Raw genomic sequence first — 20,727 nt, forward strand, 5'->3', positions numbered from 1 at the left:
TATTCGCAACAGTATAAGAAACCGACAAATTTATTTTACGAAATTGCTCGTTATATCCTCAGGATGATTTGATTTATTTTGACCGAAGCTATCCGGAGACTCCATATGAGAGTAATTTCCCCTTTTGTATTTGATATAAGTGAAATGTATTTTCAACTGGAAAACCATAAGTGATAAAGGTCTAGGGTATTTTGATTTGAGGTCCTTGGTCAAAAAAAATAAAAATGAGATCAAGGTCAAAGGTCAAGGTCATGTTCAAAATTTTGATTTTGGCTTGTGATCTCTTATTTTCAGAAATCTTATAAGATATCGACAAAATATTTTCACACAATTGTTAGTTGCGACATGTCGTAACACGTAAATATTAGTTGAAAGAGTATGTAGACATTTGAGGTGAGTTTTCCCCCCTTTTATATCTAATATTAGTTGTATGGTAATATAACTAATTAACAGTATAAGGTAGAGACCTAGAGTCTTTTGATTTGAGGTCCTTGGCTGATGACCTTGGAATTGAGCTCAAGGTCATAGGTAAATTTAACGTTCTAGATTTTGACCTTTACCTCATATGTATATATGATAAAGCCATGGGGCTTTTTGCATTAGGTTGCAAGCAATGTGATCTAGAAAAAAGCCAACCGGAAGTGACAATTTGTAAACCGGAAGTAGCTATTTTTTGTACTAAATTAATGTAAAAGTATATAGAACCATATATTTTTGGAATCAGTGTCAAATAAACCATAAAAAAAATACCGGAAGTAACATCTTTTAAACCGGAAGTAAAGAATGATCTTCCTTATTTATATCTTTTTGTATAGAAACCATATATTTTTGGAATCAGAGTTCAATAAGCTGTCATTTGACGCTAAAATTGACATTTACAACCAAATTTGAATATTTTCATATAAAAGAATATCTTTACTGGTGGAAAGACCATCAATGGTTCTCTGAACAATTGGTTTTTAATTATTCATAAAGTACGTTTGCATAATTTTAATGCACAGGAAAATAAGATATTTCAAAGGAAAATCAATTTCTAGTTTGTTATTTTGTAGGAAATATGGTTTACCAATTCGTTATTTTGTAGGAAATACGGTTTTACAATTTGTTATTTTGTAGGAAATAAGGTTTTACAATTTGTTATTTTGTAGGAAATAATGTTTAACAAGCACCTGTCTCTGATATTTTGTACCCATATACTTAATATTATAAACAGGTAATGTGTTCAGAGACACGTGCCTGTGGCGAAAGCCGACCCCAAAAGGGCCATCAAACTTACCGATTCATTTCAACATGGAGTAATCATGCAAAATAACCCAAATAAACCGAGGCCGTAATGTACAATTAAGATCTTTTGTTAGCATCAATTTTCACTCAAACGCCCCCTCCTTTGTTTTCTCTACAAGCTATACTGACATATGTTTCTTCTTCAAAATAAGTCAATAAAAAATCTCCGTATTACTTCGAATCTCAAAAATGATATAGAGACGTTTACATATAAAAACGTATTGCATTCAACACGCTTATTTGGATCGATATTTATCTGCGCTGTTTTGCGTCAAACATCTGCATATCCAATTGTTGGTCAATTCATGGAGAGTTTATATACAACATATAATATCACAAACCTCCAAACATCTATTTCATTAAAACTAATTATTCATATTAAGGTGATTATAACACTGGAAGACTATTACCCAAGGTAAATATCATAGGCAGGGCTATAGATAAATTCACGGCAGGGATTTGGGTTTGCACGTTGGTGTTTCTAGTACCAGTATTGATTTTGTCAAGCAAACTAAAGATTATGAGTTTGGGGATATAATCTACTCATTTATAACAGTTTAGGAAGAGGCACAGTTTCTGATGCAGCAGAAAAAGGATAATTGTCAACTGTTCAATGTTGCAAAACAAATTTAATATCGCTTCACCACAATTGTATTTTGATTCAGTCATATACAGCATTTTTAGCAATAGGTTCCATTTCATCTTCAAAAATATCGTCTTTCCGTCGTTTTTTAAGATATGTATAAATGACACCGATCACTATTATTAATCCAATTGCTATACCTACTCCTATACCTATCATAAGAGGCTTTATAGGAGTATTGTCTGACCTCTTAGGTGGTTCAACTATATCAACAGAACCTTGTGTTGTAGTCAAATTTGATACTGACGAGGCTGTAGTATTTTTAGAATAAATATCTAATTTCTTGTCCGAAGATACCACTTCTTGTGTAGTTAACTCAGTTGACACACTTTTTGATGATATATATACGTGTTTCGTCGTTTTTAAAACAGGAATATTCGTCGTTTGTTTCGCTGTCGTAGTTGACAAAATAGCTGTAGTTGATGTTTTTACTGTTGATTGTTTAGTCTTTTTATTTGTTGGTTTAGTCCTTTTAGTTGTTGTTGGTAATGCCTTCGTTGTAGTTGTTGTAGGTTTTATCGTAGTTACAACAAAAGTCGTTTCGGGTTTCCGTGTTGTTGAAGTAGTCACTGTTGTAGGTTTCGGAGTTATTTTTGTTTTTCTTCTCGTACTTGTTGTAATAGTAGTTGTAGTTTCTTTCGTCGTAAAGGCAGATGTTGAAGAAACAGTAGTTTCCCTTGTGGTTGGCCTTGTTTGCTTGATTGTTGCAATTGTTTTCGCGATAGTCGTACGTGGCTTTGTTATTACTTTTTTTGATGTCATCGGTTCAGAAGTCATGACAGTTTTTGATTGTTTAACTGGTGAAGTTGTTATATGATTTTTGATCGTTGTTTCTACTACTGTGGAAGTAGTTGGTAGCATGGTTGTAGTAGTTAATGGTGATACTTTTATTGCTTTTGTTTTGAGTTCAGTTGAACTGTCGGTATTCTGTATAACAGAACTACTAGAAAACACATGTGTAGACAAATCTATAAATTCGTCTGTTGTTGTTACTGGTTGAGTTGTCATGCTTTCTTGATGTGGTGTCGTTCTGATTAACGGAGCTGTTGTTTGTACAATGGCTTCTGTGGTCTCAGCTGCAGTTGTTTCTTGATAACTTATTGTAGAATCCTCAAAATCTACAATAAAAGTATCTTTAAATTGCTTTTTAGACTATCCACATACCGAATACATTGAATGGCTCACGAACAAAACAATGATTCCTTAAGAAGCAGGATTTTTTTGTAAGCCCTCTGGTTCACATGAGTTCACCTCTAGTGTTCTATGCAATTGAATAGGTTCACGTTTGTACTCTGTGTTGAAATTTTTATTTTTTCATTTTTCAAAGTGTGTTTTGCCTCTCATAGTAAAAGTGAATATCCATTCTCCTGAACAGCAAGCTTGTTATTTCAAATTTTTTTTACATTACATTATGTTTATTTGTGATAGAAATCAAATGCATTTGTGATGTAATTCTAGTAATTTCTTAAAGAAGAGATCATTCCTAAACCGCCATTTTCTACATAAGAAATGCATGTACCAAATCAAATAATGACAGTTGTTTTTTCATTCGTGAGATGTGTGTGAGCTTTTGATTTTGCCATTTAATAAGAGACTTTCCGTTTTGAATTTCCCTTGTAGCTCGGTACTTATTTTACTTTTTTGAATGATGCGACTAGTGAAACAGACATTATCGATCCTTCTGACGCCTCCGCTATCATTTTGTTTTTAATGTAGTTTGTGACCTTTAATTTATGTATCGTATACAGTATTTTATTTAAAAAATATGATAATAGTTTTAAAAAGATTTCTCATTTTTGATATGAATCAATGTACAAAAAAAAAATATTAAAAATTATAACAGTACAATGCTTAGTATTACAGTAAGTACTTAGACGCGAAAGGAACCATTTTTTGTTTCAACACCGTGCCAAAAGTGAAAATAATTTAACGTCGTCATGTCAATTGAAGTGATAATTTCAAAAAGGGTTTTCTCGGTAATTAAGTTGGAGTTGTCTCTCTTTTTTGTTAAAGAAATCTTAAATGAAAGTTTAGAATCGTCTGCTTCGTTAACATTTTGTATAATATTGAGAATGACCTTAAAACGTAAAGAATTGTCAATGTCAGAGAAAAATGCCATTGCAGCATTGTATAACGCTGGTATAAAAGGACATGACATTGCACGGCAAATAAGGCATTATAGGGTTATACATCGTTTTAAGGGACGAAGGAGATGAAAAAAACAACGAGAAAACGGGAAGGCCAAATTTGCTTACACCGCGGGATACTCACAAACTCTGCATCACTGTCAAGTCAGATAGAAAAAGCCCATTGCATGTAATAACCACCGTTTTTAATGAATATATGGAAGAACCAGTGTATGAGCGTACTGTTCGGCGAAAATTGTATAAAGAAGGGTTTTAAAAGCCTGTTGTAAACAAATCCATTAGCATTCGTGCTGCAAATGTTAAAAAAGGGCTGGCATGGTGTAAATTGAACAGGCACAAAACTGTGGAAGTTCATTGGAAAAGGATCATCTATAGTGATGATTGGAAGGCGGAAACTGGAATGGATAATCGTGTGTTAATCTGGAGACGACACGATGAGGAGTTAAGTCCTTCTTGCTAGTATTCTGACCATGGGTCACGTCTGAGTTTGATGATTTTGGTTAGCCTGTTTTTGCTCGCCATTTACCCGGTGACGATTGCATATACCAAGATGACAATGCCCCGGTTCATAGAGCCAAAGTTGTTAACACGGTGAAAGAATACATAGCACAAAATCAACTTCATGGTATGGAATGATCAGCGCGAGGTCCAGACCTTAATAGTATTGAGAATATGTGGAGTTCAATTAACCTTGAACAGAAAACAGGCACATAATATAACTACGATGGAGACAGCAATTCGGAACATATGAACAAATATAACCCTTAGAATTCATAAGAACACTTTATGGTTTATTTGACATGTATAAAGATGTTTGAGGCTAGTGATAAGGGCAAAAGGAAAGTATTAGGTGAGTTCAGATCATTTCATTGATATAAAAATAAAGGTTGAAAAGTGACGGATACTTGAAAACTGTATGTGGTTGCCATCTTGGAATTTTCTTCATTGGCACAAGTCGTAGTCTATAGTAATTAATATGAAGATTTTATTTAAATGTATTCATTTTCGTCTGTACTATAAGCAAAATCACTTTAAAGTATAAATCTTAAATCCTGATGTTTTGAAAAATCATATTGATGAGCGATTCATGTGAAATATGTTAGTGATAGCATTAATAGATTATCGTTTTCCATCTCAACGATATTGATTTTCTCGCTTGAGCCGATACGGCGTACGTGAGAAAAGCAATTGAGTTGAGATGACCAATGATAACCTGTTTGTCGCTATTTTATCTATGACGACGTTGTTAATTTCATTGACAAATGCCATGTGCGTCCTTAGATTCTATATCACTCGACTCCATTGAGAATGGAAATTATCAGTCAGTAAGATCAACGAAAAGTTTCATAAAATAACCAGTATGTGTTTTGAGCAAGTTTAGCTGTTTGGAATTATTTCAATCATAGCCTGGCTTAAGTACTAAGAAAGCAAATGCTCGAATCAGTTTGTGCGTGTATTTTGTGTGAAATGTTTCGTCCTTGCAGCATATTTCATCGTTTTGCTTCATCATCATGAAAAAATAAAATATTAAAAAATAAATCACTCCGAGGAAAAATTTAAATCGGAAAGTCCCTTATCAATGCATACGCTGAAATTTTTGTGTTTTTAACTGAGTGATATATTTTCAGTATATGTAATAAATTGTTATCTCTCTGCAATGATCAACAGTTAGATAATCGATGTAATATAAACCCTTACCATCCGAACAGTTGTACAGTTTAGGATCATCTACAGAAATATCACTCAAGTAACTTTTCAACTTCGTTCCTTCAATTATGAACTGAAAATACAAAGAAATTACAAAAGTTCAGTAGTTTCTGATGAAAAATGCCTTTACATGAACAGGAAATTTATTAACATATACGAACACTGGAAAACGATAGGCTAAAGATATCAAAGGAACAATCAAACTCATAAGTCTAAAACAAACTGACCATGCCATCGCAATTGCAAATTAGTCAAAGGTACTTACTTTACTATATCTTTGCAAATTTAACTTACGATGAAGAAGAATGGTCCTTTTCGGATTAAACTTTTTAACTGGTCCGGTTCGTAAACATCCTAGTCTTTCCAATTATCGATTTTGGGTGTTTCAGATGAAGGTAAATCAAGAAAAACGCTTCAGTTGCAATATTTCAAATTTTGGTGTGAGTATGATCCCATGGGAACATGACGCTTGGTACCAACGCGGTATCAATATATCAAAGCACAACCTACAGTTTATGTTATGTTCTGTCGAGTATGTGGATAAATGTATTGAGAGTTATCTATGGTGTTCAAACTGTGTTTCAACTATTAGTATGGAGAACTTTCCATTTTAAATTCCTCTTGGAGTTCGGTATTTTTTTCTATTCTTGTTGTTTTCAAAACAAAAATTGTGTCCTTTATTGTATGAATACTTGAAGACCTATATGGCCCAAATTGACCTAAAACGACTGGGCACATTTGATCAACTTAATTTGACAGACTTACAATCATAGATTCTTAATCAATCTATATTTAAAAATGAGGAATTTTAAAATGGTGTGTAGTAAATAAATGTCAGCCTCGAGCATTAAATACTTTGATGATGATACCATCGGAGACTAGTACTCTACCAGTAACGGTTCTATGCTAAAAAATGAAAACATAGCATGGCATTATATTGGAGCGTATGAAGCACTTTTTTAAGTTATATTCAAATCAATAAGATAACATAAAATGCCCAGTTTGAGTAAATACTGGAATACATGAGCAGCGAAATGACCAAAGGGTTCCCCAAAAAGTATAGCCAAATCCACAACTGTTTATCTTTGCCGTTTGGGAATCTAAACCTTATTTTTTTAAAACAATTTCTAAATATGTCAACGGAGAACTTTTAACTATGCAAGTACCGAAGGCAGCACTGAACAGCGTGCTAAATGATACGTTCATGACTTAACGCTAGATCTTAAAATGAAAAAAAATATATTGACTATTTAAGTGAAAAGTAATTGATAAATAATGGTCAACGACGAAACTTAAAAAAATAAATAAAACAAATTTATTAAGGATTATGCTGCAAGCTGTGTGACTTACAATTTTGTGTAATAAAAATGTTATCTTGAGTACCAGAAAAACGTTTTATTTTCTTCGATGGCAAATAAACTAGAAATATAGATCTATAGGTGTTTTCTCTATGCGAGTACCGAAGTCAGCACTAAACAGCGTGCTAAATGATAAGCAGAATTATGTGACGACCCTCTTGTTAAACAATTAGAATTTGCTTTATGATTACATACAGAAAATTCTAATTGTTTAACAATAGGGGCGTGACACATTTTTTTAAATTTATTTAAGGAATGACTGTAATATTTTTTCTGTCTATGAAAAAATAACATTAAAAATTTGGTGCACACTGAATAACACGCGTAGTGGGTTATTTAACAGTGTGCACAACATTTTTTATGTTATTTCGAATAGACAGATAAAATATTACAGTCATTTCTTATAATTCAATTCTAAATTCCATTTTAAACCGTAGAAAACCATGAAAAAACGTTGATGACGTCACGGTCACATGACTAAATTATGTCTATGGGCTGATAACAAAATAACGTCAGCCAATCAGAAGACGCGTTACATCCAAAGTTAAATTATTTGGTAACCATGAATAATATGAAACAATAGACTGCATGTGGAGTAGACCCATGCTAAATAATGAATCAGCAAATGCACTTAATTTCAACACATATTTCAAAAATCAATGTGCACATATGCTGAATGAATTCTAAAAAGATCTTCCCTAATTCCTATAGCAAAACTTAAGAATTCTAATTAGTTGATATCTGTTTATCACCTAATAGTAATGAGTTAATATATAAAGATAAGTTTATTTTCAATTTAAATTGCCTCTGAATGAAAATTTGATTTTTGCAAGCATAATTACCCTGAAAGACTTTTTTTGTTCTCCGACTGGAAATTGTGCTTTAATCCATTCGTCACCTTGATTCCCAGAAACGTCGAACTCTGCTTTTTGTGCTAACGTATCTGTTTGTCCAATTTCTCCAATATATATTTTTAATCTTCCAACTTCTGTTTAGCAAAAAATATGATTGTCTTTCTTTCTTTTACGAATATCAGTAATATCATACGTAAATTAAAGGAAATATCCTGATAAACATTTCAAACTCTTGCACAAAGGTTATGTTGTCAACATATATGTGTTCCGCCTAACAGAAGTTCCAATGGAAACTTTGTGATAAACATTATCATAATATCTATTCCTGTTGGAACAAATATTCTATACCATTTATTCCGTTAGGAACATATACTGTAATATTTATTCCTGTGGAAATCATATTCCAGAATATATTTTCCTTTTTTAACTTTTATTATGAAGGAACTTATATTCCGTGACAATCTGTTGGGTCATTTGCATAAATAAATTCCCTCACTCTAATTGTTTTTATATTATATAAAAGTATATTTATCTACATAATTTTATTAAAATACAAATTATTATTTTCAACAAGAAAAACTTGTTTTCCTTATAATGTAATGAACATATTGTTGATTGTTTTTTTTTTTTTTTATTTAATACGGGTAACAGTGCAATAAAAAAACATTCAGTGTTTTTTTAAAACGATTGAAGGTCAAATCTTGATTTGTATTTTGTAAAGAAGCTTTCCTGAATGAAAACAATATCTAAAAAGGGAAATTTAGAACAGAATTTTAATAAAAAAAAAGACTAAAACGTTAAACAGATAGTGTTGTGGTGTTTAACAGTACATTTCGCTGTATATATACAATATTCCAAGATGTAAAAATCCCGTACATATTTAGTACTATCTTTAATGTTATACCAGGTACAATGTATTTGCTGAGTGATTTACACATGAATAAAACAACATAACAACTGAGGGTTAAAACATGTGCTCGGAGGGGTAACCAGATCTCATTTGCTAGTGGCAACCGTCGTCAAACTCGTTTTAATTACACATTCAGTGACCGAGGACAAGAGGTGGAATTATGTTTATAACAACTGGAACATATACGTGTTCATCAGTGACACAAATGTTTTATAATGAAGTATAGTAACTGTGACTACTGTACCTAACAGCTATATTTATCAATAAGAAAATATGGTATCAATAAAACCCATGAAGTACAACAAGCTATGGGAGATGTGATCAATTTGAAACGCTAGTATTTCATGAAATGGTTGTATAATTTGTTGACAAATGCTTACGGTTGTATCCTACTACTCCCCACATATGATACCAGATCTCAAAACACAGACCACCTGTTGTAGCGGGAAAGTACGGAGATAGTAGTCTTGCTTTGTCGTCTTTTTTTATAGGAGATGATGATTCCATAAACATATAATGCCCTGCAAAAACAAGAAATTCAATTCACATACTGGTATCTGTCTTACGAAGCAATTATCAATTCAAATAATATATCACTTTATATTTTGAAATATGTATATTTTCTGTCTTAAAATTACTTCTAGTGCATAAAGAAATAGTTCTTTGACACATTAGAGCGAATCATTGTTAATTATAAAATCATTGTTTAGTTACACATATTTTCCCCCTTCAAATGTTTATTAATCTTTTGCCGACCTTTTTCTGTAAAAAAAAAAGAAGGGAACTCCCATAATTGTATGTTAATTTTCCTACCGTTTCCATCTTTACCCAAGGTATGGTCATATTTTGGACCTGTTCGTCGAGTAGGTGTGGTACCAGAATTCCATTTCCATTCAAAGTTGGCTAGTTTATCATGTTGCCAGCCACAAATATTTTCATCTTCAAAATCACAATAATTTCCTGGTTCTACATCTGCTTACAAAATAAAGTTGTATAATATTAATAAGTTGACTTAAAAAAAAAATATGAAAAATTATATTCATCGTGTCATACAGAATGATAAAGCATATGTCTTTTTGAATAAAAACTAAGAAGATCAGGAAACATACAAAATTGCGTCATACATGTATCAAGTATGCAGTAGCAGACAATATTTCAACATGGTAAACAATATTTTATAGATAAACAATATATAACAGACCCTGCTCCACATGTGGAACCCGTCGTGTTGCTCATGATATTACAAACCCGGTTAAATTCTAATTCGGTAGGTCACATTCATGAAAACGGAAGGGGATTGTAGTTACGACGTAAGAAACATATTCGATATCATCTGTGAAATGGATATTTCATAACGGTCAACCAACTCGTGATGGCGTCCGTAAAATGTACGAAGGGATGATTTCAACTTCACCATTTGAAACTCTTGATTTAATAGCTTCCTATTGAACAGCAACCCTCTATCAAGGAACTTACGATAGGTTGGGAGAATGCTTCTGGAATGTTGCTACATAGAAATGGAAAGTTCACAATTCGGAAGCTGACATCATCTCATTTGTTGTAAAGTTTTGTTTTCAAGATATAGAAATATGTGGTATAAGTGCCAATGAGACAACTCTCCATTTAAGTCACAAGTTGTAAAAGTAAACCATTTAGATCAAAGTACGGTTTTCCACACGGAGCCTTGGCTCACACCTAACAACAAGCTATAGAGGGCCCAAAATGACTAGAGTAAAACAAATCAAACGGGGAACACAACGGTCTAATCTATATAAAGAAAAACGAGTAACGAGATTCACTTATGAACCACGCCAACAAACGAAAACTACTGAACATCAAGTTTCTGACTTAGGATAGGTGCAAACAAATGCAGCGGGTTGAAATGTTTTAATAGGTACCGACTTATAAAACGAATCTCTACTGACATTCTTTCGGGCGACCCATGGTTGCGCTTGCTAAACGAGCTGCTAATTATAATTGTCAAACAGTTCTATCTATAAAACTTAAATTAAAATTCTTACAAAAGCTTTTTTGAAATCTAAAATTTGTTTTGTTGCATGGCTCAATTAATTTGTCTTATTGTATTTGTGCATGTTCCCTTGGTTTATTTGGTTTGTATATGGGTTTTTTTATTTCTTTATTCGGATAAAAACTTATCAGAACTTATTTTTAATTGTTATACTATGCCGAATTATAATACAGTTGTCTATGCCTGTATGTTGATCAATGCCAAAAAGTAACCCCTCAGTGAACAGTTGGTTTAGGGTAAAGGCAATGAAATCTATCATTGCAGTCTTTCAACTACTGCCAAGGAAAGAAAGAACAATAAAAACTATGTCCTTGATATCGTTTATTTCTATAGCAAGTGAAGGGAAATTTGAGTGAGAGGTTTAGCTAGCTATAAAACCAGGTTAAATCCACCATTTTCTACATAAGAAAATGCCTGTACCAAATCAGTAATATGAAAGTTGTTATCCATTGATTCGATGTGTTTGAGCTTTTGTTTTGCCATTTGATTAGTGACTTTCCGTTTTGAATTTTCCTCGGAGTTCAGTATTTTTGTTGGTTTTTTTTTGTGCAAGTACACCTTCCATTTTATCTGTCCCATGATAAACTTAACCCCTTTTGATGAAAAACATGGTTTGGCTTAGTTTTGTTTTGAATGAACACTTTTGCAGGAAAGATTAAAATATGATTTACACTAAACATACTTACATTCACATGACGGGACTGGGGCACTCCAAGTTGTTCCATCACAAGTTATCAATTTCTCGCCTGTTAATTTAAGTGGTGGTGCACATTTGAATTCTAATACAGCACCGCCTTGATCTGTAGTGACTGTAAGATTTCCTGAAGATGGAATTTTATCACAACCGTTTCCTGAAAATAAATAGTTTTCTGATAATATTTGTTGAATTGATGATATTTCGTCTGCTTTTCCAGATGATTATATTTTTTAAAGCAAATTTTCTTTCATTCATTTGTGTATTTATTCTTAAGCAAAGTTTCCGCTATTGCATGTATGCTTATGTCTTATTGGTTTCTGTCTTGCCTTTGGCGGAATTCGTCGGAGTGGGACATTGAGGGTTTATATTCTGTAATGATCGAATTTGTAAAACAGTTAGGTAAATCTGTTTATATTAAACGCAACTTTCCAATCAAAATTGAAATAAAGGATACAACAGATACAGATAAGCCTACCTCATATCTTGACTTGTATCTAGAAATTGACAATGAGGGTCGATTGAAAACAAAACATTAAGACAAAAGAAATGATTTAAACTTCCCAATTTAAGTCCACAGTTGATACGATAGTGCAGGGCTTACATTTACCATCATGCATTCCGTGATAGATGGTTGCTTCTTACAAGGAAACTACTAAACCAAGAGTTCCAAGTGGCGAAGTTGTGGTAAATTTTACGGACACCATTCAGAGTATGTTGACCTTTATAGAATATCTGTTTCACAGATGACAACGGACATGTTCAATTTGCCTAACTGAAATCCTGTTTTCTATTCCATGAATTTGATGTGTAATGAACGTTACAGATCATTGTGTAATGAATGTTTCAGATCATTGTGTAATGATTGGTACATATCATTGTGTAATGAATGTTACAGATACTGTGTAATGAATCTTACAGTTTATTGTGTAATGACTATTACATTTCATTGTGTAATGAATCTCACAGTTCATTGTGTAATGACTGTCACATATCATTGTGTAATGATTGGTATAGATCATTGTGTAATGAATGTTACAGATCACTGTGTAATGAATGTTACAGCTCATGATACATTGTGTAATGAGTGCTACAGATAGTTGTGTAATGAGTGTTACAGATCATTGTGTAATGTAAGTTACAGATCATTGTGTAATGAGTGTTACAACTCATTGTGTAATGAATGTTACAGATCATTGTGTAATGAATGTTACAGATCATTGTGTAATGAGTGTTACAGATCATTGTGTAATGAGTGTTACAGATCATTGTGTAATGAAAGTTACAGATCATTGTGTAATGAGTGTTACAAATCATTGTGTAATGAATGTTACAGATCATTGTGTAATGAATGTTACATATCATTGTGTAATAAATGGTACAGTTCATTGTGTAGTGAATGTTAGAGATCATTGTGTAATGAGTGTTACATATCATTGTGTAATGAAAGTTACAGATCATTGTGTAATGAGTGTTACAGATCATTGTGTAATGAATCTTACAGTTCATTGTGTAATGAATGTTACAGATCATTTTGTAATAAATGTTACAGATCATTTTGAAATTAGTGTTACATTTCATTGTGTAATGAATGTTACAGTTCAGTGCGTAATGATTGGTACAGTTCATTGTGTAATGAATGTTACAATTCATTGTGTAATGAATGTTACAATTCATTGTGTAATGAATGTCATTGTCTAATGAATGTTACAGTTCATTGTGTAATGAATGTTACAGTTCATTGTGAAGTGAATGTTACAGATCATTGTGTAATGAATGTTACAAATCATTGTGTAATGAAAGTTACATATCATTGTGTAATGATTGGTATAGATCATTGTGTAATGAATGTTACAGATCATTATGTAATGATTGGTATAGATCATTGTGTAATGAATGTTACAGATCACTGTGTAATGAATGTTACAGCTCATTCAGTGGCGGATCCAGAACTTTTCCTAAGGGGGCCCGCTGACTGACCTAAGAGGGGGCCCGCTCCAGTCATGCTTCAATGATTCCTTATATAATCAACCAAATTTTTCCCACGAAAGGGGGGAGGCGGGCCCCCCAGGGCCCCCCTGGATCCGCCTATGTCATTGTGTAATGAGTGCTACAGATAGTTGTGTAATGAGTGATACAGATAATTGTGTACTGAAAAATACAGATCATTGTGTAATGAGTGTTACAACTCATTGTGTAATGAATGTTACAGATCATTGTGTAATGAATGTAACAGATCATTGTGTAATGAGTGTTACAGATCATTGTGTAATGAGTGTTACAGATCACTGTGGAATGAAAGTTACAAATCATTGTGTAATGAGTGTTACAGATCATTGTGTAATGAATGTTACAGATCATTGTGTAATGAATGTTACAGATCATTGTGTAATAAATGGTACAGTTCATTGTGTAGTGAATGTTAGAGATCATTGTGAAATGAATGTTACAGATCATTGTGTAATGAATATTACAGCTCATTATGTTATGAATGTTACAGATACTTGTGTAATGAATGTAACAGTTCATTGTGTAATGTCTGAAGTTTTGACTTAAATGTTAGCCAAAATTATTTTCTATCCTTATAGCCTTCGGTGAACTTAGTGAATGTGTTGTCAATTAGAACAGTTGAATATCTGTCAATGTACACAGGAACCTATTGTTCAGTGGTTGTCGTTTGTGGTTCATAAGTGTATCTCATTTCTCGTTTTTATATAAATTAGACCGTTGGTTTTCCTGGGTTTTTTTTACACTATTGATTTTGGGTTTCATTGCTTGCTTCGGTGTGTTTATTTCTTTGAAAACTACAATAAAAATCGCCTACAGGACACAGTCTTCCAGGGAATTCCATGCATTGAAATTTCACCTGACTTCATGTATATGTGATTATCCTGAAATGATTTTACCATTTTTGTTTTAAAATGTTTTACAAGTTGATATGAATTAAACCTGGTAAAACCGTTGCTTAGTTAGTGTAAGATGGATTCTCGTGTGAAGATATAATAGTGCATTTCACCTTAAATAGTGTTTTATTCTCTCGTTTTTAAGGTTTGGTAGAGTATTGTGAACTATGAATTTGCTTAGTACGCTAAAATCAATATAAGATATGTTGTCAATTCCGTCTCTTTCACTGTCAAATTATTTATGACTTTGACATTGCCCACAAAGTTAGCGTTTTGTATAATATAACTAGTTACAGCAGTGTATATCATTATTATTCTTTTCGAAGGACATGACCTCCGCAATTTTGCAGAATAAGTTTCAAATTAGCTTGTAGTTTGTCTGGGTTGCATTTGGGAATCATACGATTATGCTGATTAAGTACAGCGTGTGTCAACACACAAACAGCACTCACAAGAAGCCAAACCGGTGTCAGACACTTCATTCTGTACAAGCAGATTTGTCAGACTTTCCTTGCTGCCTGAAAGCTATTAAGGGCATACGATACAGTTTTGATCCCATATTGAAATTTTGCTGACAAATTGCATATAGGCTATGTTTTGCCTGATTAAATCAAATATGTAATAAAAAATATACCTTCATGTGCTACTTTTTGAGTAAAATGAGGTCGAAATTTTTTATATTTGCTCAAAATTCGAATTAGTGGACGTATTTTTCCTTTCAACAGCAATACTTATCTCTTTTGTATCTTGTTTTGAAAAAAAGAAATCTGTTTTTTGTTAAATTTTTTGAAAATTCTGTTTTATTAATAATCATTTAAATTTGTGCATTTTGTTTTTTCAAATAACTCATATGTATCAAATGTTCATGAATGTAGAAAAAACATCATTTTTTGCTGTATATTTATCAAATTTAAAAAAAATTGCGCTATTGGTGTTTTCATGAAAATTGGCACACATAATCTTCTTACGTTATCAAACCTTATGACATTTAAAAAAAGAGGGGTCCATGAACTCATTTTCAAGTTGAATAAGTTTGAATGTTAAAAATCAGTCGAGAACTGCATCCTTTCCCGATAAGTCATAGTTCGACGTCCCGAAAATAACATTTCACATTAGCAACGTCATAACCTCCCCTGTAACTGTATCGTAAAGGAGGTTCGGGAAAGATCTGAGTTTGTTTCGGACATATTTAACATACTTACGTATACATATAGGTGGTGGGAGACTCCATTTGTCGCCTGAGCAGATGATAATTTTTTTTCCAAATAACTTGTATTTACGATAGCATCTGAACTTTGCAATTCTGCCTCTTGCTCGCAGTCTTACTCGACCGTGTGCTGGATTTTCTAAGGTTGCACATTTTTGTCCAAAAACTGAAAATCAAAATATAAATATTGGTAAAAGAAGAATGGTCAAATATGAAAACTTAAGTCCAATAGGACAAATTAAAACATACTGTTGACATTGAAATAGCCCAGACGACAAATATGCTGTCAATAGACAAAGAAAAAGCATGAAATACCAGCTTAGTTTAATTTATTCGCATTTAAAAAAGCAGTAAATTGCATAGGAATCAACGTATAAATATTAATTAAACACATCCCCACTCATACTTCTACAGCGGTAGTATACACAGGTTTTACAAATACGGCCCTACTTTTGGTGACAATTTGCATATGCCTTTTTTTTTTTGAGATTCTAAGAAGTTGGTTTTACAGAAAACCTTTAAGCTTCGTGGATTATTTGCATGTTGCTAAATAAAACAAATTATGGCTATTTTAATATCCTTTTCTGTCAAAAAGTACAACTTGCAAATGTGTCGATGTTTTTTCCCAGGAGAATGAGTCGTTACAGAATGTAGTATTAAGGAGATGTGGTATGATTGCCAATGAGACAACTATCCAACAAAGTTCAAATGAAGTTGATGTAAGCAATTATAGGTAAAAACAAGTTTTTTTTAACATTAACAAGTTCTTTATTGCACTAGTTACATACTGCTAGTTATTGCCTTGTAGATACCGTTTTACTGTTGTGTATCTAATGGCACGTGAAAATGAATTAGGCGTTCAATAAATAAAATCATTAGGTTTCTGCAACCCTATTTATTCCATTGATTTAAAAAAAAAAAAAAAAAAAGGTTGTATGTAAAACGCAGCATAGCCGAAACATAAGACCTCGATGCTAGGAAATTCAAGATGCAAAGGAATCCACGTACTATAAATCTAGACAAATACTTAATGTTAGGAATTAATGTTTCCTTAACTAGAAATTTAAACACTCTTGTAAAATTATTGTACATTTTAAGTACTACTAATATATAATACATAGTTAATAGGCTTACAATGAAATATAATATGTAGCTTCTTTAACTTGTTAACATTTGAGATACGATAAGTGACTCAAGTGCTGACATCAAACACGCCGACGCATGCTTAAAATACATAAAATATAATTCGCAATAACTTAAATGTGTTGTCTTTATATCTTTATAGGTTGTTTGACTTATGTAAGCATACAAATATGTATATCTATTTATGTTATAAGTAAAATAACAAAAATACCGAAGTTCCTAAGCAAATGGCACACTAAAAAGCCCAAACACGTCAAACGAATGGATTACAACTGTCAGCTTGTTTCCGAATCCTATTCTTGATACGTATTTTGTATGATGATATATTTGTAATGATGACGAATACATATGTTTAAACTAACAACTGGTATGGGCATTTATGTAAAAATAAATGGTGAATTAAACCTGGTTTTATAGCTACATTTGAAGCTAAATCTCTTTCCAGTCGCATAAAATTCTATTTTATTTTAAAGTTGTCCTTGACACTTCACTTTTAATTGAAAGAGAGAAAAAAATATGACGAAATTGACATGGATCAATACTAAAGAGTTGACAAAATCTGTCAAATTGCTGTTATGATATATCTTTAGGCGTTCATAGATTAATAGTTTTTTTACAAATTGGCTGTAATTTTGTTAGAACCTCAAAAAACATGTAAGTGTTGTAATACTGTGAATTCGTGCAAAGTTTTGAAGACTTTATATAAAAAAAAAGCACCGGTAGAAACAAATTCAGGGGGAACATTTCGATTTTTTTTTGTAACAGATAGATAACAACTTTTGCAGATATATTTCAAAAAAAGAGGGGCGAAATATACCAGAGGAACAGTCAAACTCATTAATCCAAAAATAAACTGACAACGCCATGGCTAAAATAAAAAAAGACAAACAGACCAATAATAGTACACAAGAAACAACATAGAAAAGTAAAGACTTCACTTCAATAAAATATATTACTGATAGTAATTAGCTGCTCATGTTTAAATCTGTCTTTTAATAACCACGCACTATGGTGAAAAGTCAAGTTTTCAAGTGAAATACAGTGGAATATCTGTACATGTAGACCGATTATTGCTTATTGTTTGCATGTATTGATGTCCATTTGAAGTCTTTTGTGTTTGTTTTTGTTGTTGTTATTGTGTATTTATATATTCTATTTTTATATTTTTATAGTTCGTTCTTATGTTGTACACTGTTATACCACTGTCCCAGATTAAGGGGAGGGTTGGGATCCCGCTAACATGTTTAACCCCGCCACATTATTTATGTATGTGCCTGTCCCAAGTCAGGAGTCTGTAATTCAGTGGTTGTCGTTTGTTTATGTGTTACATATTTGTTTTTAGTTCATCTTTTTTTATAAATAAGGCCGTTAGTTTTCTCGTTTGAATTGATTTACATTGTCATATCGGGGCCTTTTATAGCTGACTATGCGGTATTGGCTTTGCTCATTGTTGAAGGCCGTACGGTGACCTATAGTTGTTAATGTCTGTGTCATTTTGGTCTCTTGTGGACAGTTGTCTCATTGGCAATCATACCACATCTTCTTTTTTTAATTGTAATTTCTTTTTAACATAATAATACATGTACATATGGAATCAGAATGTCAAGTATGTGACTATAGTCTTATTCTCCGTTTCCGGAGTTTTCATGTTACATCACAACCAGTAACAATGCATTCAGGATATTAAAAAAGACAAGTGCACATCAGAATATAAGTCTTGTAAACGTCGAGAAACGTAGACGCCGCTGATGCAGAAAAGATACCTATAATAAAATTGAGAATAGAAATGGGGAATGTGTCAAAGAGACAACAACCAAACAAAGAGCAGATAACAGCCAAATTCCACCGATGGCTCTTCAATACAGCGATAAAATCCCACACCCGGAGTCTAGCTTCAGCTTGCCCCCAAACAAAAATGTGTACCGGTTTAGTGCCAATGAACGTCAAAAGCTATATTTTTAATACTATATACGGAATATATGTAGTATGTGATACATGCGCACACTCTTAAAAATGATAAATTATTAAAAAAGCTAAATGAACACTTTCATGACTTTATTCAACCCAATAGTTTTCCATTACATTATCTCATGGGCGTTTCTAACTTCCGACTAGAACCGTATGATTTTATTTTGATTAGAAATTTTAAATACATTAAATATTCCAAATATTCCAAATATACAATAAATAATGTCTTCTTTTTTTTTTTTTTTTTTTTTTTTTTATATTAATCACAATTCAGCCCTGATAATATGAACATATTGACTTCTGAACCGGTATAATATTTAAACAAAATATATATATAAAAAAAAATGATGGTTTTCTTTGTGTTTTGATAGGTTTAACCTACCATTTTCTTTAAAAATTGCCTATGCCATGAATATGACATTGATTTCCATTTGTTAATAATTGTTTGATATACATGTATTTGAGCGTTTGGTATTGTTAGGTTATATGATCTTTCCCCCTTTTTTTTAATAATTTTCCTTGCAAAGCATAGAACAAATACATTAAGTCTTAGATGCATGATTTTTTAAATGGTTGTTTTTTACTTTGAACTAGTTGTCAGTAACTGCGAGTACTCAGTATACTGTCAAATTTGTACTTAGTGTTTTTTTGTTGTTGGGATGTACAAGAACCCGGCTACGTCCACTCTGTGTTTTGTTAGATATATTTCTATTTGTATCCATCTGATGAGTTAAAAATCTATAAACTGATTTTTACAGTTCGTTCTTTATCAGTACTGTTACAACACTGTCTTAGGTTAGGAGAGGGTTGGAATCCTGCATGTATCCTTTATGTATGTGCCGGTCCCAAGTCAGAAGCCTGTAATTTAGTGGTTGTCGTTTGTTGCTGTGTTACATATATGTTTTTCGTTCATTTTTTTGTACATCAATGCCGTTAGTTTTCCCGTTTAAATTGTGTTACATTTGACATTTCCGCTATCCATAAACTTTGTTAAATAGTCCGATAAATGGTATTTGTGGATTAACTCTACAAATACCATTTATCGGACTATTTAACAAAGCAAAGTTTATGGATAGCGGACATTTTCCGTCTCAGCGTATATGGAAGCGAATAGTTCACAGATCTATTTTTGAATATGAACTTAAGGAATGGCAACAACGTATATAGATAGTGATTTTAACATTTTCAGTAAGATACATAAAGTATTTCAGCCTCATCCTGCATGGACAGTTGCATTAGACTTTCCGTATTTGCGTAAACAGGCAAATTACATAGTATCCCTGTGTTGTTTGCTCCAAAATACGAACAGTGATAGTATTTTATGTGATAAATGTGGTAAACTTTTCACCGACCCGTGTATTCACGCAATTTCGTCGTGTGACTATTTATCCGACATTCGGGATGAATTATGGTGCGAGCTACTATGCTTAAAACCCAGTGCCTTTCTTGGTTCCTTAGATGATGAAGATTTCTGTTACATTTTACTCTCATGCGAAACCGAATTTGAACTAGACTGTGAGCAGAAAAAACGTTTTCAATTTTTACGTGTCAAATATGTTTACAGATTTCGCAAAACATTTTCTCATTCCTAATTGACAATATGAATAAAGTTCAAAGTTTTTTCTCAGTCCAAATTAACAATGTGAATTAAGTTTAGAGTACTTTCAATTATTATTTTTTCTTTTGTGTGTTTTTTTCTATTCAAATTTCACTCAGATGTCTTACCTTGCAAAGTTTCCAACATTAGAAATGATAAAATAAATTGCAAAACTATATTCCTCATATTCTTAAATAAATTTTGCAAGTTTCCATTCAAATAATGACCACAAAAGTCCTTTAAAACCGCCACAGTCAAAAGTCACAAGTACTTGAAGGCAGGA

General features: G+C 32.4%; 1 protein-coding gene across 1 annotated transcript; it reads right to left on the bottom strand.

Annotated features, from left to right (window-relative positions):
• Positions 1–1,735: 1,735 nt before the first annotated feature.
• Positions 1,736–20,727, bottom strand: LOC139480950 (zonadhesin-like). Its single transcript, XM_071263941.1, has 8 exons — positions 20,573–20,727; positions 15,732–15,902; positions 11,619–11,783; positions 9,717–9,875; positions 9,284–9,424; positions 7,982–8,127; positions 5,773–5,854; positions 1,736–3,045 (listed from the first exon to the last, which is right to left on the bottom strand). Exons 1-8 carry the CDS (start codon positions 20,628–20,630, stop codon positions 1,946–1,948), a joined length of 2,022 nt encoding a protein of 673 aa, XP_071120042.1. The 5' UTR covers positions 20,631–20,727; the 3' UTR covers positions 1,736–1,945.

Source organism: Mytilus edulis, chromosome 7 (genome assembly GCF_963676685.1).
Source record: "Mytilus edulis chromosome 7, xbMytEdul2.2, whole genome shotgun sequence".
NCBI classification, from domain to species: Eukaryota; Metazoa; Mollusca; class Bivalvia; order Mytilida; family Mytilidae; genus Mytilus; species Mytilus edulis.